This window comes from Salminus brasiliensis, unplaced genomic scaffold (assembly GCF_030463535.1).
Source record: "Salminus brasiliensis unplaced genomic scaffold, fSalBra1.hap2 scaffold_131, whole genome shotgun sequence".
NCBI lineage: Eukaryota > Metazoa > Chordata > Actinopteri > Characiformes > Bryconidae > Salminus > Salminus brasiliensis.
This window is the reverse complement of record NW_027326663.1, coordinates 20,001-39,541: the sequence shown is the minus strand read 5'-3', so window position 1 is coordinate 39,541 and position 19,541 is coordinate 20,001. Positions and strand designations below refer to the sequence as shown.

At 45.7% G+C, this 19,541-nt stretch overlaps 3 protein-coding genes across 4 annotated transcripts; 1 reads left to right on the top strand and 2 right to left on the bottom strand.

Moving 5' to 3' along the window:
* Positions 1–208: 208 nt before the first annotated feature.
* prkcz (protein kinase C, zeta) lies at positions 209–7,348 on the bottom strand. Its single transcript, XM_072672016.1, has 4 exons — positions 7,069–7,348; positions 2,027–2,148; positions 1,814–1,903; positions 209–331 (listed from the first exon to the last, which is right to left on the bottom strand). Exons 1-4 carry the CDS (start codon positions 7,137–7,139, stop codon positions 222–224), a joined length of 393 nt encoding a protein of 130 aa, XP_072528117.1. The 5' UTR covers positions 7,140–7,348; the 3' UTR covers positions 209–221.
* Positions 7,349–7,847: 499 nt separating this feature from the next.
* Positions 7,848–14,882, top strand: LOC140548841 (uncharacterized). 2 transcript variants are annotated; one of them, XM_072672012.1, is made up of 7 exons: positions 7,848–8,306; positions 10,581–10,616; positions 11,264–11,578; positions 12,090–12,386; positions 13,060–13,374; positions 13,463–13,612; positions 13,742–14,882. In XM_072672012.1, the coding sequence occupies exons 1-7, from the start codon at positions 8,276–8,278 to the stop codon at positions 13,777–13,779; spliced, it is 1,182 nt and encodes a 393-aa protein (XP_072528113.1). In that variant the 5' UTR covers positions 7,848–8,275; the 3' UTR covers positions 13,780–14,882. The 2 variants fall into 2 exon arrangements, with proteins under 2 accessions (XP_072528113.1, XP_072528114.1); XM_072672013.1 differs by lacking the exon at positions 12,090–12,386 and having other exon boundaries at positions 7,850–8,306; positions 13,742–14,881.
* A 129-nt stretch (positions 14,883–15,011) lies between these two features.
* Positions 15,012–18,616, bottom strand: LOC140548842 (uncharacterized). The gene is made up of 7 exons (XM_072672015.1): positions 18,571–18,616; positions 18,190–18,275; positions 17,100–17,195; positions 16,876–16,910; positions 16,768–16,799; positions 16,639–16,689; positions 15,012–16,478 (listed from the first exon to the last, which is right to left on the bottom strand). Exons 2-7 carry the CDS (start codon positions 18,263–18,265, stop codon positions 16,259–16,261), a joined length of 510 nt encoding a protein of 169 aa, XP_072528116.1. The 5' UTR covers positions 18,266–18,275; positions 18,571–18,616; the 3' UTR covers positions 15,012–16,258.
* Between the last annotated feature and the right edge of the window lie 925 nt (positions 18,617–19,541).

Here is a 19,541-nt window from a genome sequence, read left to right as displayed (position 1 = left end):
ACATTTAGAGCGTTATTAATATTCACCCTAATGAGAGACTGTAGCTCCTCCTCCTCAGTGTATATCACAATACCTACATTTAGAGTTATTAATATTCACCCTAATGAGAGACTGTAGCTCCTCCTCCTCAGTGTATATCACAATACCTACATTTAGAGCGTTATTAATATTCACCCTAATGAGAGACTGTAGCTCCTCCTCCTCAGTGTATATCACAACACCTACATTTTGGTGTGTGTGTGTGTGTGTGTGAGAAGAAACTGTAAGATGGAATACTTACTATCTTCTTCTGGACACGGCATTCCAGGCTTTTCAGGGATACTTGGGAACACTGAGACAGAGAGAGACACAAAAACAGTAAAACAAGACTTTACACACAACACCACCTGCCATAACACCACCACCACAAATAACACCACCAATAACACCACCACCACAAATAACACCACCAATAACACCACCACCACAAATAACACCACCACCACAAATAACACCACCAATAACACCACCACCACAAATAACACCACCAATAACACCACCCCCACCACCATCAATAACATCACCACCACAAATAACACCACCAATAACACCACCCCCACCACCACCACCACTAATAACACCACAACCACAAATAACACCACCACCACCACCAATAACACCACCAATACCACCACCACCAACACCACCACTAATTACACCACCAATAACACCACCACCACCACTAATAACACCACCACCAACAATAACACCAACAATAACACCACCACCACCACTACAAATAACACCACCACCACCACTACAAATAACACCAACACCACCACCAATAACACCACCACCACCACCACCACAAATAACACCACCAATAACACCACCACCACCAATAACACCACCACCACCAATAATACCACCACCACCACCAATAATACCACCACCACAAATAATACCACCAATAACACCACCACTAACACCACCACCACCACCAATAACACCACCACCACAAATAATACCACCAATAACACCACCACTAATAATACCACCAATACCACCACCACCACAAATACCACCACCACTAACACCACCACCACAAATAATACCACCAATAACACCACCACTAACACCACCACCACCACCAATAACACCACCACCACAAATAATACCACCAATAACACCACCACTAATAATACCACCAATAACACATATCACAGCTAAAGATCAGCCTGACTTTCTGTACTGTTATAACCGGAGATAACCAATGACTGTAGAGAAACACGGTCGCCGTGGAGGAAGAGGACACTGGCATTCAGTAACGAGTTACCAGAAAACTGCAAAGAACGACTGGTAACACGACCAACAGCACAGCACCACCCACCCGTCAAAACCTCTGCATTAAAAAATGATAAGAAACCCTAAATAACAGCTAGCCTTAGGTGCCGGACAGCTCAACTAGAACTCAGGTTCTGCACGTGGGCTCTTCCAGCCAAGGCTGTCAATCACTTCATTCCTAAGAGTAGCCCCGCCTTCTCACAATAGAGGAGAGTGAGGGCTAAAAAAAAAATCAGCACAGGGAGAACTGCTGGAGATGGAAAGACAGTTTAGAGCTGGAAAATGGGTGGGGCTGTTTTGTCATTAAAACATATGGGGATGGGCAGAGCTACACATACTGCAACCAGTCAGCACTAGACCTGTGGTGGTTTCACTTTTGAGAGATGCTACTATGTCCATGTTCTCTACAGCCACTGATACCAACAGAAGATAACTGGCAGTGGGGTGGGATGAGGGTTTTAGGATGGGGACAGTGAGGTAAGGGCAGTACCGTGGAGGAGCAGTCCAGAGCGTTTAGTTCTGCTGTAGATTCGAAGCGCCTCATCCAGCTCCATCTGAGATGAGATGGTACACGGGTCACCTGCAAAATAAACAAATAAACAAACAAAAACACATTCAGGTTAGGTGAGATTCGGATATTCTGTAAAACATCCATCAAACACTAAACTCATTTAATGTGTCCTATGAACGATTCAGTCTGTACCTTCATCATCGATCCATTTCATAGTGATCGGCTGCTCCCTGCGGACACGACACATCCCCCTCACCTCCTCACACAGCTCCGAGAATGTCACTCCAGAGTCCAGATCTGAGATCAGCATGTCCCTGCATGCACACACACACACACACACACACACACACATACACGCGCGCACACACACACACACATACACCATTTTAACATTTAAAGTGAAAGTTCCCCCATCAACGTATTCCCACCAATTAGCATAGCGCTAACTGAATGCCTGAATCCTCACTCCTCCTTTAAAGCGTGTGGAGGAGTTTTACTAGACCTTTGATAGACGTGATCATGTGGTTTCTGACACTGTAGGACTCTGTTATCTAGAACACAAAACAAACAAGCTCTAAGGACAGTGTGTTAAGAGTCTGACATGAAGTGAGCACTATGCTAATTGGTGGGGTCTAAGCAGTCACTGCCTGTTAGCTTCATTAGCCTCGTAGCTGCAGTGTGAAGGGTAAGCAGGTCTTGGCTGATTGATGGAGTTTTGGGGAAACAGGTGATGAGTGGAACCAGGTGGGTTAGAACAGCAGAGCGGTAATGAGGGAACAGAGTGTTTAAATGAGGAGAGAAGAGGCTGTTCTTTCTCTGCAGACACACACACACACACACACACACACACACACACACACACCTGTATTAAGCTTTATTTCTGACTACAAAACATCTTCATAATGTTGATCTCCACTAACAGATTAAGCTTAACAGTCAGATTGTGTGCGTGTGCACATTTGTGCGCATGCGTCTGTGTGTGCATTTATGTGATGGTTCGTGTGTGGGTGTGAGTGTGGGTGTGTGTGTGTGTGTGTGAGAACAGACTCAAAGGTCAGTGTGTGTTTGAGCTGTTTTCTAGGAATCACCAACATGTGTGGTTGAGTCACTGCAGACACACCCGGCTGTACACACACACACACACACACACACACACACACACACGAACCATCACATAAATGCACACACAGACGCATGCGCACAAATGTGCACATGCACATTAACACAGACACACAAACACACACAAAACCCAGTAGATAAAATTGTTGGTACCCCTCGGTTAATGAAAGAAAAACCCACAATGGTCACAGAAATAACTTGAATCTGACAAAAGTAATAATAAATACAAATGCTATAAAAATTAACCAGCGAAAGCCAGACATTGTTTTTCAACCGTTTTCAACAGAATTATTAAAAAAAAATAAACTCATGAAACAGGCCTGGACAGAAATGATGGTACCCTCTACTTCATAGTTTGTTGTACAACCTTTTGAGGCAATCACTGCAATCAAACGATTCCTGTAACTGTCAGTGAGACTTCTGCACCTCTCAGCAGGTATTTTGTCTCACTCCTCATGAGCAGACTGCTCCAGTTGTCTCAGGTTTGAGGGGTGGCGGCATGTTTCAGCTCCTTCCAAAGATGCTCAATAGGATTTAGGTCAGGGCTCATAGAAGGCCACTTCAGAACAGTCCAATGTTTTCCTCTTAGCCATTCTTGGGTGTTTTTAGCTGTGTTTTGGGTCATTATCCTGTTGCAAGACCCATGAACTGCGACTGAGACCAAGCTTTCTGACACTGGGCAGCACATTTCTCTCTAGAATCCCTTGATAGTCTTGGGATTTCATTGTACCCTGCACAGATTCAAGACACCCTGTGCCAGATGAAGCAAAGCAGCCCCAGAACATAACAGAGCCTCCTCCATGTTTCACAGTAGGGAAAGTGTTCTTTTCTTGATATGCTTTATTTTTCTGTCTGTGAACATAGAGCTGATGTGTCTTGGCAAAAAGTTCCATTTTTGTCTCATCTGTCCATAGGACATTCTCCCAGAAGCTTTGGGGCTTGTCAACATGTAGTTTAGCAAATTCCAGTCTGGCTTTTTTATGATTTGTTTTCAACAATGGTGTCCTCCTTGGTCGTCTCCCATGAAGTCCACTTTGGCTCAAACAACGATGGATGGTGCGATCTGACACTGATGTTCCTTGAGCTTGAAGTTCACCTTTAATCTCTTTAGAGGTTTTTCTGGGCTCTTTTGTTACCATTCATATTATCTGTCTCTTTGATTTGTCATCAATTTTCCTCCTGCGGTCACGTCCAGGGAGGTTGGCTACAGTCCCATGGATCTTAAATTTCTGAATAATATGTGCAGCTGTAGTCACAGGAACATCAAGCTGCTTGGAGATGGTCTTATAACCTTTATCTTTCCAGGTCTGTTTAAGAGTTTTTTTTATATAATTCTGTTGAAGCAATGGTTCAAAATCAGTAATATATTTATTTGTTCATTTTCATAGCATTTTTATTTATTATTACTTTTGTCAGATTCAAGTTATTTCTGTGACCATTGTGGGTTTTTCTTTCATTAACCGAGGGGTACCAACAATTTTGTCCACATGTGTATGTGGTCGCTATGGTGTCCCTGGTGGTTGATCTCAGTTGGTCAGTTACTAAATTCAGCTGCAGTATTTATAGCCTCACATATCAGACCATAAACCTCACAGCCGAGAGGACTGTAACCAACCCTTCCCTCCAACCGTCCAGATAAATGATTAAAACACTTTACTGCTCCTTAGGAATTCACACTGAATAAAACTCATTTGTCAGCCTTAGAAACACTTAGCTTGTGCTTCCACTCACTGGTCATGTTAGGAACCCTTGTTCACTGCTAAGAGGCTAATGTAGCAGACTATTACTGGAAGCGAATATGATAAAGGTGCTTGTATCTACATTTACATTTACAGCATTTATCAGACGTTCTTCTCCAGAGCGACGTACAGAAGAGCCTTACTGTTTACTGAAGAAGAACCTCAGCTAGTTTAAATAGACTAAAATTCAAAGATCCTCTAATCTTAGACTCTACTAAACACAAGTCAATATGGAGACCATAGTACTCTCCTCTCAGAAGAGGAGGGTCTTCATTCTGGGTTTGAGGACAGTGAGTGTTCGGACACCCAGGGGAAGTTCGTTCCACCACTTCGGTGCAGGACAGTAAAAAGTCTGGACGCTCGTCTTCCGTGGATCTTAAAGGATGGCGGGTCGAGCCGAGCCGTACTTGAAGCTGGAAGGGCTCTTGGTGCAGATCAGCTTTTGACCATCGCCATCAAGTACGGAGGGGCTGGCTGGTCCAGTCTGGGCTTTGTAGACCAGAGTCAGGGGTTTTCAAGGTATCTGTCACTGTACTACATACAGCAAAGCGTGTCCTCTGCATTTTACCCATATGTGGTAGTGAACACACACACACACACACTAGTGGGTAACCAACTTCAGCGCCTGGGGAGCAGGGAGGATGAAGGGCCTTGCTCAAAGACCCAACAGTGGCAGCTTGCCGAGCTCGGGTGTTAAACCCACAACCCTGTCATTAAAAGCTTGGAGCTCTAACCCTGAGCACCACTGCCCAGTAATCATTGTTCACCAATGTTCAGTAATCATTAAGGCTGCATTTACACTGCAGGTACAAGCGGCCCAAATCAGGTCTTTTTTCTAGAAGGTGAAGAAGAAGAAGAAGGTTGATGAAATTACACAAGATGTTGAAGGTGGTGAAGAAGGTTAAAAAGGTGAAGAAGGTGAAGTCAAGATGGTGAAGAAGGATTTTTGGTTGGGGAATCTATCCCGAGTCCAAGGTCAGTATGTTGTTTTCCAGAGTTAGGAATTTGTAAGTGGTAGGCTGGGAATGGTCTCCGGGTTAGCTTAGCTTTCCTAGCCCAGACTCCCCCAAGCCCACCTGGTTCTCTTTACGGACTCTAACTCTGACTGAAAAACAAACTAAACAAGCAATATAGACAAAATACGCAGGAGAGAGGTCTCCCAGCCGCTCAAGGAACCCCCCTCTCTGCTGGGATCTCCAGGTTGAGTGCTGGTTACTAGGCAACTGACAGTCCCCAGCACACACACTCACCTCTGAGCTCCACCTCCCAGTCCACACTTCAGTAACGTCCCTCCACATCACAGCCATAGCTGGTGGGGCCACACTGCTGTAGACTGAATGGGAGGGGCCACACTGCTGTAGACTGAATGGGAGGGGCCAAACTGCTGTAGACTGAATGGGAGGGGCCAAACTGCTGTAGACTGAATGGGAGGGGCCAAACTGCTGTAGACTGAATGGGAGGGGCCAAACTGCTGTAGACTGAATGGGAGGGGCCACACTGCTGTAGACTGAATGGGAGGGGCCAAACTGCTGTAGACTGAATGGGAGGGGCCAAACTGCTGTAGACTGAATGGGAGGGGCCAAACTGCTGTAGACTGAATGGGAGGGGCCACACTGCTGTAGACTGAATGGGAGGGGCCACACTGCTGTAGACTGAATGGGAGGGGCCACACTGCTGTAGACTGAATGGGAGGGGCCACACTGCTGTAGACTGATGTGTGTAAATGTTTTGGGTTTCCTGTCGGCCGAAAACCATCAGGCTGGTATTACAGCTTAGTTCGGATGTACTGTACATGACGATCAACCCTGTAACTAAGAAACCGGTGACAGGTTTCCATTAGATCAGTCACAGGGCTACATAATCTCCTCACTTCAAGAAAGCTGCTGTGATCATTCCAGCTGAAGTCTGACAGTGGAAACAGGTCATCCTCTGAACTGGACTGAGAAAGACCTGGCAACCCGTCCTGGTTCATTAAGCAGGCACTGGGCCTAGCGCTGAGTGCAGAACAGTTGGACAGGAGGGAGGTAAGAGAACAGGGTGGAGAGTCTGGTGGAGCAGGGTTAGCATAGCTGAGCAACAAGTGTTCAGCTTATCCACTAAAGTACAGATGAGCCGCTTTACCTGCTTCAGATCAGTCCTGCACAGTTGACTCTGATCCCCGGTCAGTAAATAAGCATCATCAGTATCATTTATGAAACGACGCTGCGAAGGCGCTTTGGCTTCTCCCCGCGATCTCTCCTCTCCACCTTAAACCGCAGCACTTACAGCAGCAGCGCCTCCAGGTGCCAGAATGGAAGTGCTGCGCCATTTAAGGTGGACCGGACAGTTCGGACTAAGAAGCTAACTGAAGCTTTATGAAGTTACAGCGGAACTTACCCTCCATAGTGAGCCTTTATCTTCACACACTCCTCATGTACGTCCGTCATGGAGCCGTTTCTGACCGGCATGTTCGCCGTCCAGACACTGACCGCGCTAACCTGCCGGGGCTCCTCGGAGCAGTTGTCAGGGCTGTGCGGCTCCGAGTCCGGCTACAGTTCCCACAGCGCCCCGTTGACCCAACTGCTGGACCCGGAGCTGCCTACATACACACCTGTTGGCTAACTTGGGCTAGTGCGCGTGCACGCGCTTCCCACGACCGACCTGCGCGTTCCGGGCATGGAGACGCGCCCTCCCTAAACAGAACAACGGGATTATTTGCGCGCGCGCACGCACGCACACGCACACACACACACACACACACACACACACACACACACACTTTCTCTCAGCAACACTGTGATAATCTACTTACTTTAAATGAACTTAACAATTCATTAATAAATAAATAAAGTGAGGTGAGGTGAGGGGGTACCTGTAAACACGCCCACCTGCAGCTCACCTGGTTTACACCTGACCAATTAGATTAACCAGCTGTTGGATGGGAACTGGGAATACTGGATTTCCTACAGGCGAGCACCGGGAATGGTTAGGCTACACACACACACACACACACACACACACACACAGTGTGGTTTATAAGAGGGTGTATTAGGGCGGTTCTGCTCTCGGACGGAAGGCGGCGCTGTTTCCCCGGATCTCAGATTAGCTCCGCTAGCTGCTGAATCTGATGGCAGAAACTTTATACCGGTGAACAGTATCGATTCAGTGTTGATTCAGTATCGATTCAGTGTTGATTCAGTATCGATTCCGTGTCGATTCAGTATCGATTCCGTGTTGATTCAGTATCGATTCTAGCTGTTCATCCCGTCCTGCAGGGGAGTGTGTGGGCAGGGGCTGATGTGCTGGGTGATATTAGGTGATATCTGCGCTGTAAAGTGTTTGTTTATAGAGGCTTTGTCGTTAGCACGGCTAGCCCGGGTGTGTTAGCTGTACCCTGCGTTTCTGCGGAGCAGCTTAGCTTAGCTTAGCTTAGCTTAGCTTAGCTTAGCATGCAGGCTAGCTAATATGCTGCAGCTCTTAAGGGTCAGAGATGTTTTATTAGAGAGGTTCGGGCCGAGGTTCGGGCCTGGCTGCAGGGTTGGGCCGGTCGGTTCTGCTGTCCTTCAAGTTTCACTCCGTAAAGCCGCTGTTTGATGGATTCGGGATGGAGCGGATCCTCCTCACTGCGCTGCTGGGTCAGAACCGCTCTGCTCTTCACCATGTTTCTGTAATCCTGCTGTTTCACAGATCTGCTGAGGAGGAGGGTTAGGGTTCTGGGGGAGTGCAGGGTTTGAGCCAGGCTTTAGGTGGACAGTGCTCTTGCTGAGGGAGCAGGGTCGTGTCTGTGCTCAGCTCAGTGGGGTGAATGGAACCAGGCGCCGTCACTGAAAACCCAGCTGAAGATCAGCTCGTGCAGGTAGCTGCTTTAGATGGTCACTGTGGTTGAAAAGCTGTCCATCCATACTTTACATTTCAGTGTTTGATGGACTAGGTTGACTAACCCTTGTTTGGCAAAGCTGGTTTATCAGGTTGGTTAAACTGGCCACACTGGTCAACCACCTTAGTCATGCTGGTAACCACTGCATTCCAGTTAAAACATGCACTGTGCTGGTAAAGAGCTTAACCATCTTCACCAGTTTAAACTGTTTATTTTCTGCAAGAAACAAACAAACCCACCAGTGCAGCTACACCAGTCTCCTGAGTTTTATATGGATGATGATGATGATGATGATGATGAAGGTAAAATAGTGAATAGAGAATCTGAACTAATGCAGTTCTCTTTAGGGACTACTTTCTGTAGCCGCACTACACCCTGCAGCATGTATCCCTCCACCATTTTAATGATCTGGTTCTAAAAGCAGGTTCTAGAGCCGAACTCTTCTCAGAACTCTGGTAGAACCGTGTCTCAGGCATCAGGCAGCGTCTTCATCACCATTAGGTGAAGAACTTTCTGTGAGGAGCTTTTATTAGAGCTTCAGACGTCTGCTTCCCTTCACCTCCACTGTAGAACCACAGCTCTGACTGGAGGAGCTTATCTAGAACCTCCACTGTAGAACCACAGCTCTGACTGGAGGAGCTTATCTAGAACCTCCACTGTAGAACCACAGCTCTGACTGGGGGAGATTATCTAGAACCTCCACTGTAGAACTCCAGCTCTGACTGGGGGAGATTATCTAGAACCTCCACTGTAGAACTCCAGCTCTGACTGGAGGAGCTTATCTAGAACCTCCACTGTAGAACCACAGCTCTGACTGGGGGAGATTATCTAGAACCTCCACTGTAGAACTCCAGCTCTGACTGGGGGAGATTATCTAGAACCTCCACTGTAGAACCACAGCTCTGACTGGGGGAGCTTATCTAGAACCTCCACTGTAGAACTCCAGCTCTGACTGGGGGAGCTTATCTAGAACTGTAGAACTCCAGCTCTGACTGGGGGAGGTTATCTAGAACCTCCACTGTAGAACAGCTCTGACTGGGGGAGCTTATCTAGAACCGAGCGTTTCAAACCCAACGCCCCACTCTGAATTATTTTGTAACTTCATTTGAAGTGTATGAAGCTTATTTTAAAATCGCTGGTTGGGTGTGTACTCACTCTGTTTTGGTCGTTGTTAGAAAGACGCCACAAACCAATGATGATCCATTAATTTGACATTAAAGACATATTTTTTACACAGAGCGCCACATCTTTAGATCTGCACATAAGGACTAACTGAGGAACTGACCCTGACCGGTGCTGATAAACACTGAGCCCAATCAGCCCATTCTTCTGCAGCTCTGCTCTTCACACTGTTTCAGCTCTGCTGATCAAACAGGATCAGTTCAACTGCGTGTGACCCTCAGTGACGTCATGTGATCAAACCTGACCTCACTGAGCACAGAATCAGCCGGTGATCATGATCAGGTGGCTCAAAAACCTGGTTTTCGGTGAGTGTCCGTACCTGTATGGACCAGCGGCTTTAGCAGCCCCAAGAACCGGTCAGCAGAGGTCCGCTGTTTAGACCAAGCGCGTCTTTGTCTCCTCAGCCAGCCGTGTTTCTGAGACCTGCTAAACAGAAGCAGAGCTGAAGAGCAGAACACAGACCCTAATTTTAACAGCTGTCCCTCACTGTGCTGAGGGTTCCTAACGGTTCTGCATGGTTGTGCAGGACAGTCGCTAGCTCTTGACACGGCACTGCAGACCTCAAGTTTGGGTTTAGCAGAACCTTCTCTTTCAGTCACTTGATTAAAACTGGGCATGCGAACGTCATCAGACTAATCAATAATGTGATTTGCTTCCATAGATTTTTATTATCAATATTGTTGGTTAATTTATTGCAGTCAGTGAATTCAGAACGGTGTCCAAATATGTAAGTGTTTATGTTCTAGATCTCTCTTTGAAATGAGGAACACTCATTTTAATGATCTGGGTTCTTCCAGTGAAACGTTCTGTGATGTGAAAGATAACAATGTTCTTTTCTCTTCTTGAACAGCTGGTCACGCCGCCATCTGGAACGTTCTTGGGTTCGGTGAGTCGGTCACTTTCCGCCACCTTCACTCAGCACTGATGAAGGATAGGTCAGAGAAATGGAACCGCAGTCCAGTGGAGAACCGCAGTCCAGTGATCAACAATAAACTTGTTAGTTCTGTCAGTTCTGTCACCAGCAGGTTCTCTGTGTAGGAACACTGTTCACTCAGCAGGTTCTCTGTGTAGGAACACTGTTCACTCAGCAGGTTCTCTGTAGGCATCGGTAGTCCGACCGAACTGACAGAACTGAACTGACCCACCACTGACTGTTCTCCTACCGCGGTTCTGCAGCTTTTCAAAAGGGAGATCTAGCGCTTAATGAGTTGATGAGTTGAAGGTGGGAGGGGCTGTTGGGGGCAGATTGAAATTGGGTCAGCTGGTGAGTCCAGAGCACCGACGCACTGCAGGTTACCTGAGCTGTGTTTCATTAGGAATGACGTTTATGTTGATCTCAGTGTGGTTGTATTTATTAGCTTGGAGCGCAGTGGCTACGCTAGCAGTCAGAATTGGTTGAGCACTGCTGCTGCATGGGGTAGTTGTGAAATGCATGCTGGGTACTGTAGTGAGAGCACTCATGAAACAATAAAAAGTTCTGACTTTACTCTGAAATTCTCTTTACTTTCAACTCTCGCCCTCTCTCTCTCGCAGATGAGGTGCGGGTGAGGCTGGGCAGTGTGGAAGGGTCCCGCTGCTCCGGACGGGTGGAGGTGTTTAAGGGTGAGCGGTGGGGGACGGTGTGTTCTAGGGGTTGGGACCTGCGGGACGCGGCTGTGGTATGCAGAGAGCTGGACTGCGGCTTTGCCTTTTCCACCCAAGCGGGGGCGCTCTTCAGCCGTTCCAGTGGGGAGGTGTGGTGGAGAAATGTCAGATGCTCAGGGGACGAGTTCACACTGGACTTGTGTGAGCGCACCCCCAACGACAAAGTGTGTCCACACAACGAGGATGCAGGAGTGGAGTGTACAGGTGAGAGGCAAACACTCTGCCCTGAGGGCCGTCCGGTTACGGTATGAGCTGAAGGAGAACTGTTTGAAGCTCCTCTGTAAAACTGCACTTCAACAGGGGCACAATTTCACATGAAGCTCCAGACTAGTGCTGGACGATATGACCTCCAACCCAAGATTAACTGAACATTTGAAGTTTGATTGTGATTAATAGTTGCGCAGTGACTGGGTGGAGTCACGACTACACACACAGGAGGACACAGTATAAACAAAGTGAGGGAAGTACTACAGTAGGGCTCTCAAAGTAAATATTTTTATCCCATTTATTTATTTTGCATATATGAGAGACTGTTTGTATTATTACATTAGTTTATAGAGGCGGTGGTTTAATCTCCTCCGTAATAGTTAGTTTATTGGTGGCTTAATCTCCGTACAGGTTTGATTTATTGGTCAGTAAACGGGTTATCATTCAGTTATTACACAGTTATTATTCAGGGGGTTTGTTATGGTTTGTTATGGTATGTTTTCTGCAGATAAGCTTCCTGCGCCCACCCTGACCATGCAGTCCCCCTTCTGCGCCTATTCAGCTGGAGAGGCTGTCCTGTTCACCTGCACTGCCCCCTACTGGCGGCACCCTATTGACTTGTACCTATATAAGAGCGGAGTGGACACTCCTCTGGTGACACAGCGGGCGGATTTTAGACAAACCCGGGTGGAGCTGACCCTCTCTGACCTGGAAACATCTCACCAGGGCAGCTACAGCTGCCTCTACCGTCTCCAGGGTAACCCTGGCAACTCGCCGTCCAGCAATATTATTAACATAACTGTCTGTAAGTGATCAGCTGAACTTGTTGTCAATAGAATAATCAATAAACATCATAACAAAATTAGCAATTGTGTTGAGCTCAGGTGGTGGTGTTAGCAATGGTTTACGAAGAGTGGTGGAGGTTCATTGTGTCTTGGAGGAAGACCGTGCTAGCCTTACTTGGAAATGTTTGGTTGGGGATTAACAAACCGTATTCAGTTGTTCTGTTATTCAGACCTTTAATGAGCTGACTGGGCCGGGTCTGTGGTTTTAGTACCTGATGATGGTTCTGTGCTCTGGTTCAAACACATAGTCTCAGTTCTCATCAGACCCTCATCACTGAAATCCAATGCTTGGGAGAAGAGCTGAGAAGAGCACCTGTACAGAGCTTATCAACACAGCAAAGATGGAAACAGCTGTTCTCTTGTTGGGCATTTGGATTTGTTATCGGTTCTCTAACGAAGAAACGTTTAGACGTCAGTGATTCACTTTGTGTTCTGAGTTGAAATACATTAACATTTAAGGCATTTAGCAGATGCTCGTTTCCAGAGCGACAAAGTGCTTTGCTATTTACACAAACGTGAAATGTGATTCAGGTGTTTTCCAAGTTCCAGCTGAGGTTCTGCTGTGGTGGACTGAAGGTCAGCAGGAACTGGAGAGAAACCTGAACTGTTGTGGTTTGTTTTGTTTCTCCACAGTGGAGATCCACACTCCTCAGATCTGGTACAACACGTCTCAGATGGTGCGGCCAGGGTGGGTCAACCGGGGGCAGAGTTTTAATGTGACCTGTTCCACGCAGCCGCAGTACCCGGGGGGGTCGTTCCAGCTTCGTCTAATCCGACCCAACGGCACGGTGCGCCACTCTCTGCCCGCCCTTGCGCCTTTCGTCACCTTCAGCTTCTCCAATGCGCAGGCCTCCAACGAGGGCTACTACTGCTGCCTCTATAAGGTCCAGTTTGGCGGCCGCACCTTTGTCTCCAGAGAGAGTCAGCCACTTGCCATTAACGTCCGAGGTACGTAGTCCATCAGCCTTCTGGTTCTGAAGTAGAGATAATCAGACACTTTGTTTTGCAGATCTCTAATGGATTATCTGCTTCTCAGGAGCTGATCCGATTCTGAGCCCTGTGGTCATCAGCCTGCTGGTGTCCGGCCTGACCTTTGTCACAGCAACGTGTGCCATTCTGATTGTGGCTAAAGTTTACTGTAAGAGAGTGAGAAAGCCCACAGAACTGGAGCGTGAGTCCAGGACCTGTGAGTATCTACACCCCTCTCTACCAGACTCCCAGAAAGCCCTAAACAAGCAGAAAGGAGGCCTATGGTTGCTGGAGTCAGACTGAAATACTGAGTTTAATTCAGGATGCTCTTATCTTGTTCCTGCAGGTGTGGACAACACGTACATCGCCTTGACAATTAAATAATGCGAGAACAAATTAAAGGTGAGGAACTGCTCCAGAGAGTTTCTTCTCCATACTGACGAACTGAAGGAGAGGCAGAAACCAAAACAGCAAAAAGCACTTCAGTTCATCTTTAACTGCATCTAAGACCAAGCAGATCTTCTCCAACACTGGAGGATCTATTTGGAGCTTCGACACAGCTGCACTTTCACTGTGAGGTTCCTCAGGCCGGGCCCAGGCCGTGCTGTGAGCTGAGTGTTCTAACAAGACATCCTGAGGAGTTCTTCCAGACTGTTACAGGACCCTTTAGCAGATGGTCATCTGAGAATAGTGTTTTTTACATGGATCAGTTTTTGTTCTTTTGTTTATTTATTTTTTTTTCTACTTTAGGTTGAGATTTGAACTAAACCTCCAGTTATAGGCAAGACCACCACCTCATCATTGTGCAGCTTTCTCTCTGTGTGTGTCGGTGTGTGAGAGAGATTTACATACATGACCTGCACTACTGCTGTGTTGAGTTTCTCCTGATAAACCTGTTTTGTTTCAGTGATTTGAACCATAAACCATTAAACTGCCACAGAGCTGAACCTGGTTCAGCCCTGTACATGCGCACACACACACACACACATGCTGATGGAGAGGAGATGGTGGGGTGATGTTGAAGAAACTGAACTGCATTTGTCCACCTTGTTTGATCAAACCCTGAATCTGAAGGAGGAACAGGAGGTCCGTTGGACTCTGCATAGCAGGGTGTGTGTTTCTGATATGAACAAGCCCCCCAAACTAATCACTTCTAGTTTTTTTTTCCACCTCATTGATACTGTTGATCAAACTGATATTTGACATTAAAAGCCATTGCGTTTGTGTGTGAGCTGTGATGGATAGCAGTGTTCACACTCAAAAACAAAAACAAAAACAAAAAAATCACAGAAATAAAAATACAAACTTTAAAGGTATTATTTCTGCAAACTGCCATCCTGCCTGATATAAACCCATTTAGACTAAATGATTATTACTACTGTGTCTGTTTTCTTTATTCTCAGCTGACTTCATTGTATTAGCTTCTTTGTCACACCTTATATTAATATTAACAAACTAAATGTAAAAATAATATATCACACACAATCTTAGAAATAAAGTTCAGATACTGAAACTAAAAAAAAAACCTGAAAGCAGAAATACTGATTTTTCACACACACACACACACACACTACTACGTTTGGTGTAGACCAGGTTTACCAAACAGCCTGAAGACCTTTACCAATAAGACCAACAAAATTTGGATTTATTATTTAACTACTGATCAACAGTTCAGAAGAGAGCTTGGCACAACCAAACACCTAACGTTTATTACAGACTGATTACAAACAGCATTTAATGAAGATTAGTATTAATACACAGGCTGATCATCTCTGCTACACATTAGAACATAAACATCTTTCCCACTGCTGGGAAAAGTGGTAGGTAAAGTTGTGAGAACTACAGAAAATAGCCTGTGTCCGACTGGGCCCTGCTCTGCCCATGATGTTGATTTCTGTAGAACTGATCTGCAACAACTGTAATATTTAAATGAGCCTCTATCCAATCAGTCTTTTACTATAAACATGCTGACCAATCGCATTTGGTTAAAACAATGCAGATCTTTAACCAAATTATTGATGCAGCAGTGAGTTTACATTTACAGCATTTAGCTGACGCTGTTCTCCAGAGCGACTTACGCCCATACAGTGTTAAGAGTCTTGTCCAAGGACTGTAGGTGTAGCACAGCATAGTCACCCAGACCAGGAATTGAACCCCAGTGTCCCAAATGGGGTAGTAGCTTCCTGGCAGGTATTGGTGTTATCTGTTGCGCCACACCAACCGCAACCCTCTGAACTCGTGTGTAGCTCTGTAGTCCCTTGAGCAAGGCCCTTCACCCTCTCTGCTCCCCGGGCGCTGGAGTTGGGTGCCCACCGCTCTGGGTGTGTGTGTGTTTTCACTGCCCCTAGTTCACTAGTGTGTGTGTGTGTGTGTGTGTGTTCACTACCACAGATGTGTTAAATGCGGAGGACACATTTCGCTGTACATAGTACAGTGACAAACACGTGCACCTTTACCTTTTTTTTTTTACTTTTTAGTCTGGAGTCATGCTCAAAAAAAAAGACCTCCAGACTGCGCCATTTCTCTCTGGACTCTAAAATCAAACCTTGCTGTTCAGAGTATCCAGAGACACTCGGAAAAGAAGAGTAGATGCAGGACTCATCATATAAGACTTGAAGTGTGTGTGTATGTGTGTGTGTGTGTGTGTTTATCTGATCTTCTAAAATCCAGATTAGAAACAGAGCTCCTGGTGCCTCTCAAACAGCAGGTTTCCTGTGTTACCTCTAACAGTCGGTTTCTGCTGCTGCTGAAGTCTGAAAATGCTCATCATAAAGTCCAGGTTCCAGAAAACGCTCACCTTCAGATTCACTCTAAACATTTTGGTTTTCTTGTTAAAAATAAACTGATTTTAACTCTGGATTTTCTACGTCAGTCTTCTGAAAGGCTCTGGTTCTGCTGATTCCATCATAGTGAAGATGAACACGAGGGCACACACCACAATGAGAAACAGCAGGATCTGCAGCCAGAGCGGCACAATCTGCCCCGGACCTTTCTCCGGAGTGGACTCTCGCTGGGTTTCGTATCTGTGTGTCGTGTGGCGGAACAGGTTCCTGTAGGGTGTTTGTCTCCTGAACACAGCGGGTCTGAAACACATTTATATAAACCTTTGTTTATTTATTTATCTGTATATTGGCTCAGCCTCTGTTTACCTACAAGAACAAACAACGCTGTATTATTATTAATATTAATTACTATTAGGGTTAGGCTCATTGTACACTGAAGAACAATAAAGAGAAAACTTACTCATCCACAGCATCCAGTTCCTCATATTCAGACCTTAGACCCGGGATTACCCTGATTAACAGAAACCTGGTCTCAGTTCTGTGACGTTAGAAAACATTAAATCTGAAGCAGAAACTTTAACTCTGTTACCTCAGATCGCCTCCAAACCCCTCCTGCTTCAACTGGACCAACACAGAAATCTGTTATTATGATTATCTGGGAAACTGGTAGAAACCAAGGTGTGAAGTTTGGACTTACTGGTCTGTGATGATGAGCGTAGGTGAGCTCCTCCCCTGCAGGAGAGACAGTCAGTTAAGATGTAAAACGCTTCAGGATGAATCGGTCTGAAGGTGGTGAATCAACAATTTTACAAACATAGAATTATGATGATGAAATTATGCTTTTCAGTCAGAGATCCACACTCTCGAACTTCACTGCAGGTTGTAACGTGTGTGTGTCTGTGTGTGGTGGGGGGGCCTCACCTGCTCTGTGGAAGGTCCAGTCTGATGGACGTTGGGCTTTTCTCTCTTTAGCCATGGCTTCTCTCAGCTTCTTCTCATACAGAGCTCTGGTCGAGTCTGACGGACAGTCCGTAACCACGACAACATTAGATAACAAAACCACTACCATCATTTTTTTTTATCCAGCACTAACTCACACACCCCACACAGCCCCCGCTGCCCCACACTACCCCACCACACACACCCCCTCATGCAATACCCCATAATACACACACTATAACCTACTCCACAACACACACAAACTAAATCTAAAGTGATTAGTCTGATTATTTGTTTTCACTTATATTTTTATAAGTTATTTAAAATACAGTGGCCTAAGTCCCTAGAAGACCGATGCCGCAAATGTCTGTCCGTCCTCTCATTTTTCTTTTCATCTAAAAATGATACATTTTGACTTCAAAAGACTCCAAGTCTTTTGGGAAACACAGAAGTAGGCTGGTTTAGCACAGTTTAAACTGAAATAAAAAACTGAATATAATCTTATTGCTGTCGGTCTGTCTGTCTGTCCGTCTGTTCCACAGACCCACAATAAATAAAATAGTCTGCAACCTTTCCTCAGACACAGTGTCTCTTTTACTGATTTCTAAACACTCCAGACAGTATGAAGGTAGAGTCGAATCTTTATCCTGCACTGGACTGGACTGGACTGGACTGGACTGCACTGGACTGGACTGGACTGGACTGGACTGGACTGCACTGGACTGGACTGGACTGGACTGCACTGGACTAGACTAGACTAGACTGCACTGGACTAGACTAGACTGCACTGGACTGGACTGGACTAGACTAGACTAGACTGCACTGGACTAGACTAGACTGCACTGGACTGGACTGGACTGGACTGGACTGGACTGCACTGGACTAGACTGGACTAGACTGGACTAGACTAGACTGGACTAGACTGCACTGGACTGGACTGCACTGCACTGGACTGGACTGGACTGGACTGGACTGCACTGCACTGCACTGGACTGGACTGGACTGGATTCTGAGTCAGACCAGTCCAGGCCATAAGGGTGCAGGGTACTGAGGGTACAGACCTAAAACTTACCAACTACAGGACCGTGTTTTATCCCGTAATCGTCCAGCATCCAGCTGATCTCCTGGGCAGTTCTGCTGCTCAGCATCGCCGTCAGTCTGTAATGGATTAGAGCTTTAATCAGTGATTAGTCAAAGTTTAGGAAGAGTTCAGAGCTACTGGGCTTCTGGAAGAGCGGGCTGGTCAGATCAGTCCGGCAGAGCCCGGTGAACCTGCGCTAATGGGTTCCGCTAACAGCTCGGCTCTGCATTCGGGTCAGAACCCGCAGCTGAGAAAACGGAGGTCCCTGACGGATCGATTAGCGGATCAATACCAGCTTCAGTTCTCAGAGCTCCGGTTGAAGAACCTTTAAGGCTTTATCTAGAACATGTTTGTAAACCAGAGGAAACTCACAGTCCGAGCTCTTCCTGTTGCACGGGACGTAAACAAACACACTTCCGCTTGTAGGCGGAAGTAATGTATGTAACTGCTAATGCTTTTAATTGTTTTATTAAAATGTGATTAAAGTTCAGTTACCTGTAAAATAATCATAATTCTGTTTGTAGTAGCTGATTTTAGTCCAATATTTTATAAACAAACCCTGGTGTAAATATAATAATGTGGTTTAATTGTGATGTTTCTAAAGTCTGTAAAAGTCACCATAGGGAGTAAATTGTCAATAATCATATTTACACTGACTCTCAATGTCTGTCTTTTATTATTAATCCAAAAGGAAGCACACTTATATATCCTTAGTCGTTCCTTCTAATAAATATTCGAAAGGTAATAATAATATTGATATTAATAAATATTATACAGCATGTTTTGTTTTAATGTAAAGTGAAAACATCAAATTAAAATAAAAACTCCTGAAATCACTGTGGTCAAAAGCTGATTTATCTTTTTAAAAATGCAGAATTATAATATTGTAATAGTAATAAGTAAACGTGATTTATTATATTTATATAATAATTAAAGAATATATTTATTAACTAACCCTAACTGTGAGATTCTTTTTTGAATCCAAAATGTGTTGACAGGTCATATGTTTGCCAACCTGCTGTTTGCTGTTTAGTGTAATGTCTCCCCCTGCTGGCCTCGGTGGGAGGCTCGGGTTTTGCCTGCCTACCTGTTTTCTGAACTCTGCCTGTCCTGGTGATGAGTTTTGCCTTAGACCAAATAAAGTCCCTCTGCACAGGCAGCCTGCCTCAGCCAGTATGTTACACCTAGTCATGTATTTATTTTCTGTAATATTACCTTTATCATATTTATGTCAGTTGGTGTAATATCTGTACTATCTGCTATACGTGTTCCTTTACATTACTTCATCTTACTAACCATTGTTTGCGTTCCTGTCTCTGTGTGGGCCAGCAGATCCAGCTGCT

Bases quoted from the DNA above. Each gene is read 5' to 3' on its own strand.
- prkcz (XM_072672016.1), bottom strand. From the start codon at position 7,139: ATGCCGGTCAGAAACGGCTCCATGACGGACGTACATGAGGAGTGTGTG. The intron at 2,149-7,068 runs GTAAGTTCCGCT...GTGTGCATGCAG, and splicing joins ATAAAGGCTCACTATGGAGG to GGACATGCTGATCTCAGATC. The intron at 332-1,813 runs GTACTGCCCTTA...TCTCTGTCTCAG, and splicing joins CTCTGGACTGCTCCTCCACG to TGTTCCCAAGTATCCCTGAA.
- LOC140548841 (XM_072672012.1), top strand. From the start codon at position 8,276: ATGGAGCGGATCCTCCTCACTGCGCTGCTGG. The intron at 13,375-13,462 runs GTACGTAGTCCA...TCTGCTTCTCAG, and splicing joins ACTTGCCATTAACGTCCGAG to GAGCTGATCCGATTCTGAGC. The intron at 13,613-13,741 runs GTGAGTATCTAC...TTGTTCCTGCAG, and splicing joins GGAGCGTGAGTCCAGGACCT to GTGTGGACAACACGTACATC.
- LOC140548842 (XM_072672015.1), bottom strand. From the start codon at position 18,265: ATGCTGAGCAGCAGAACTGCCCAGGAGATCAGCTGGATGCTGGACGAT. The intron at 16,690-16,767 runs GTAACAGAGTTA...TCTGTTAATCAG, and splicing joins GGGTTTGGAGGCGATCTGAG to GGTAATCCCGGGTCTAAGGT. The intron at 16,479-16,638 runs GTAAGTTTTCTC...AATGTGTTTCAG, and splicing joins GAACTGGATGCTGTGGATGA to ACCCGCTGTGTTCAGGAGAC.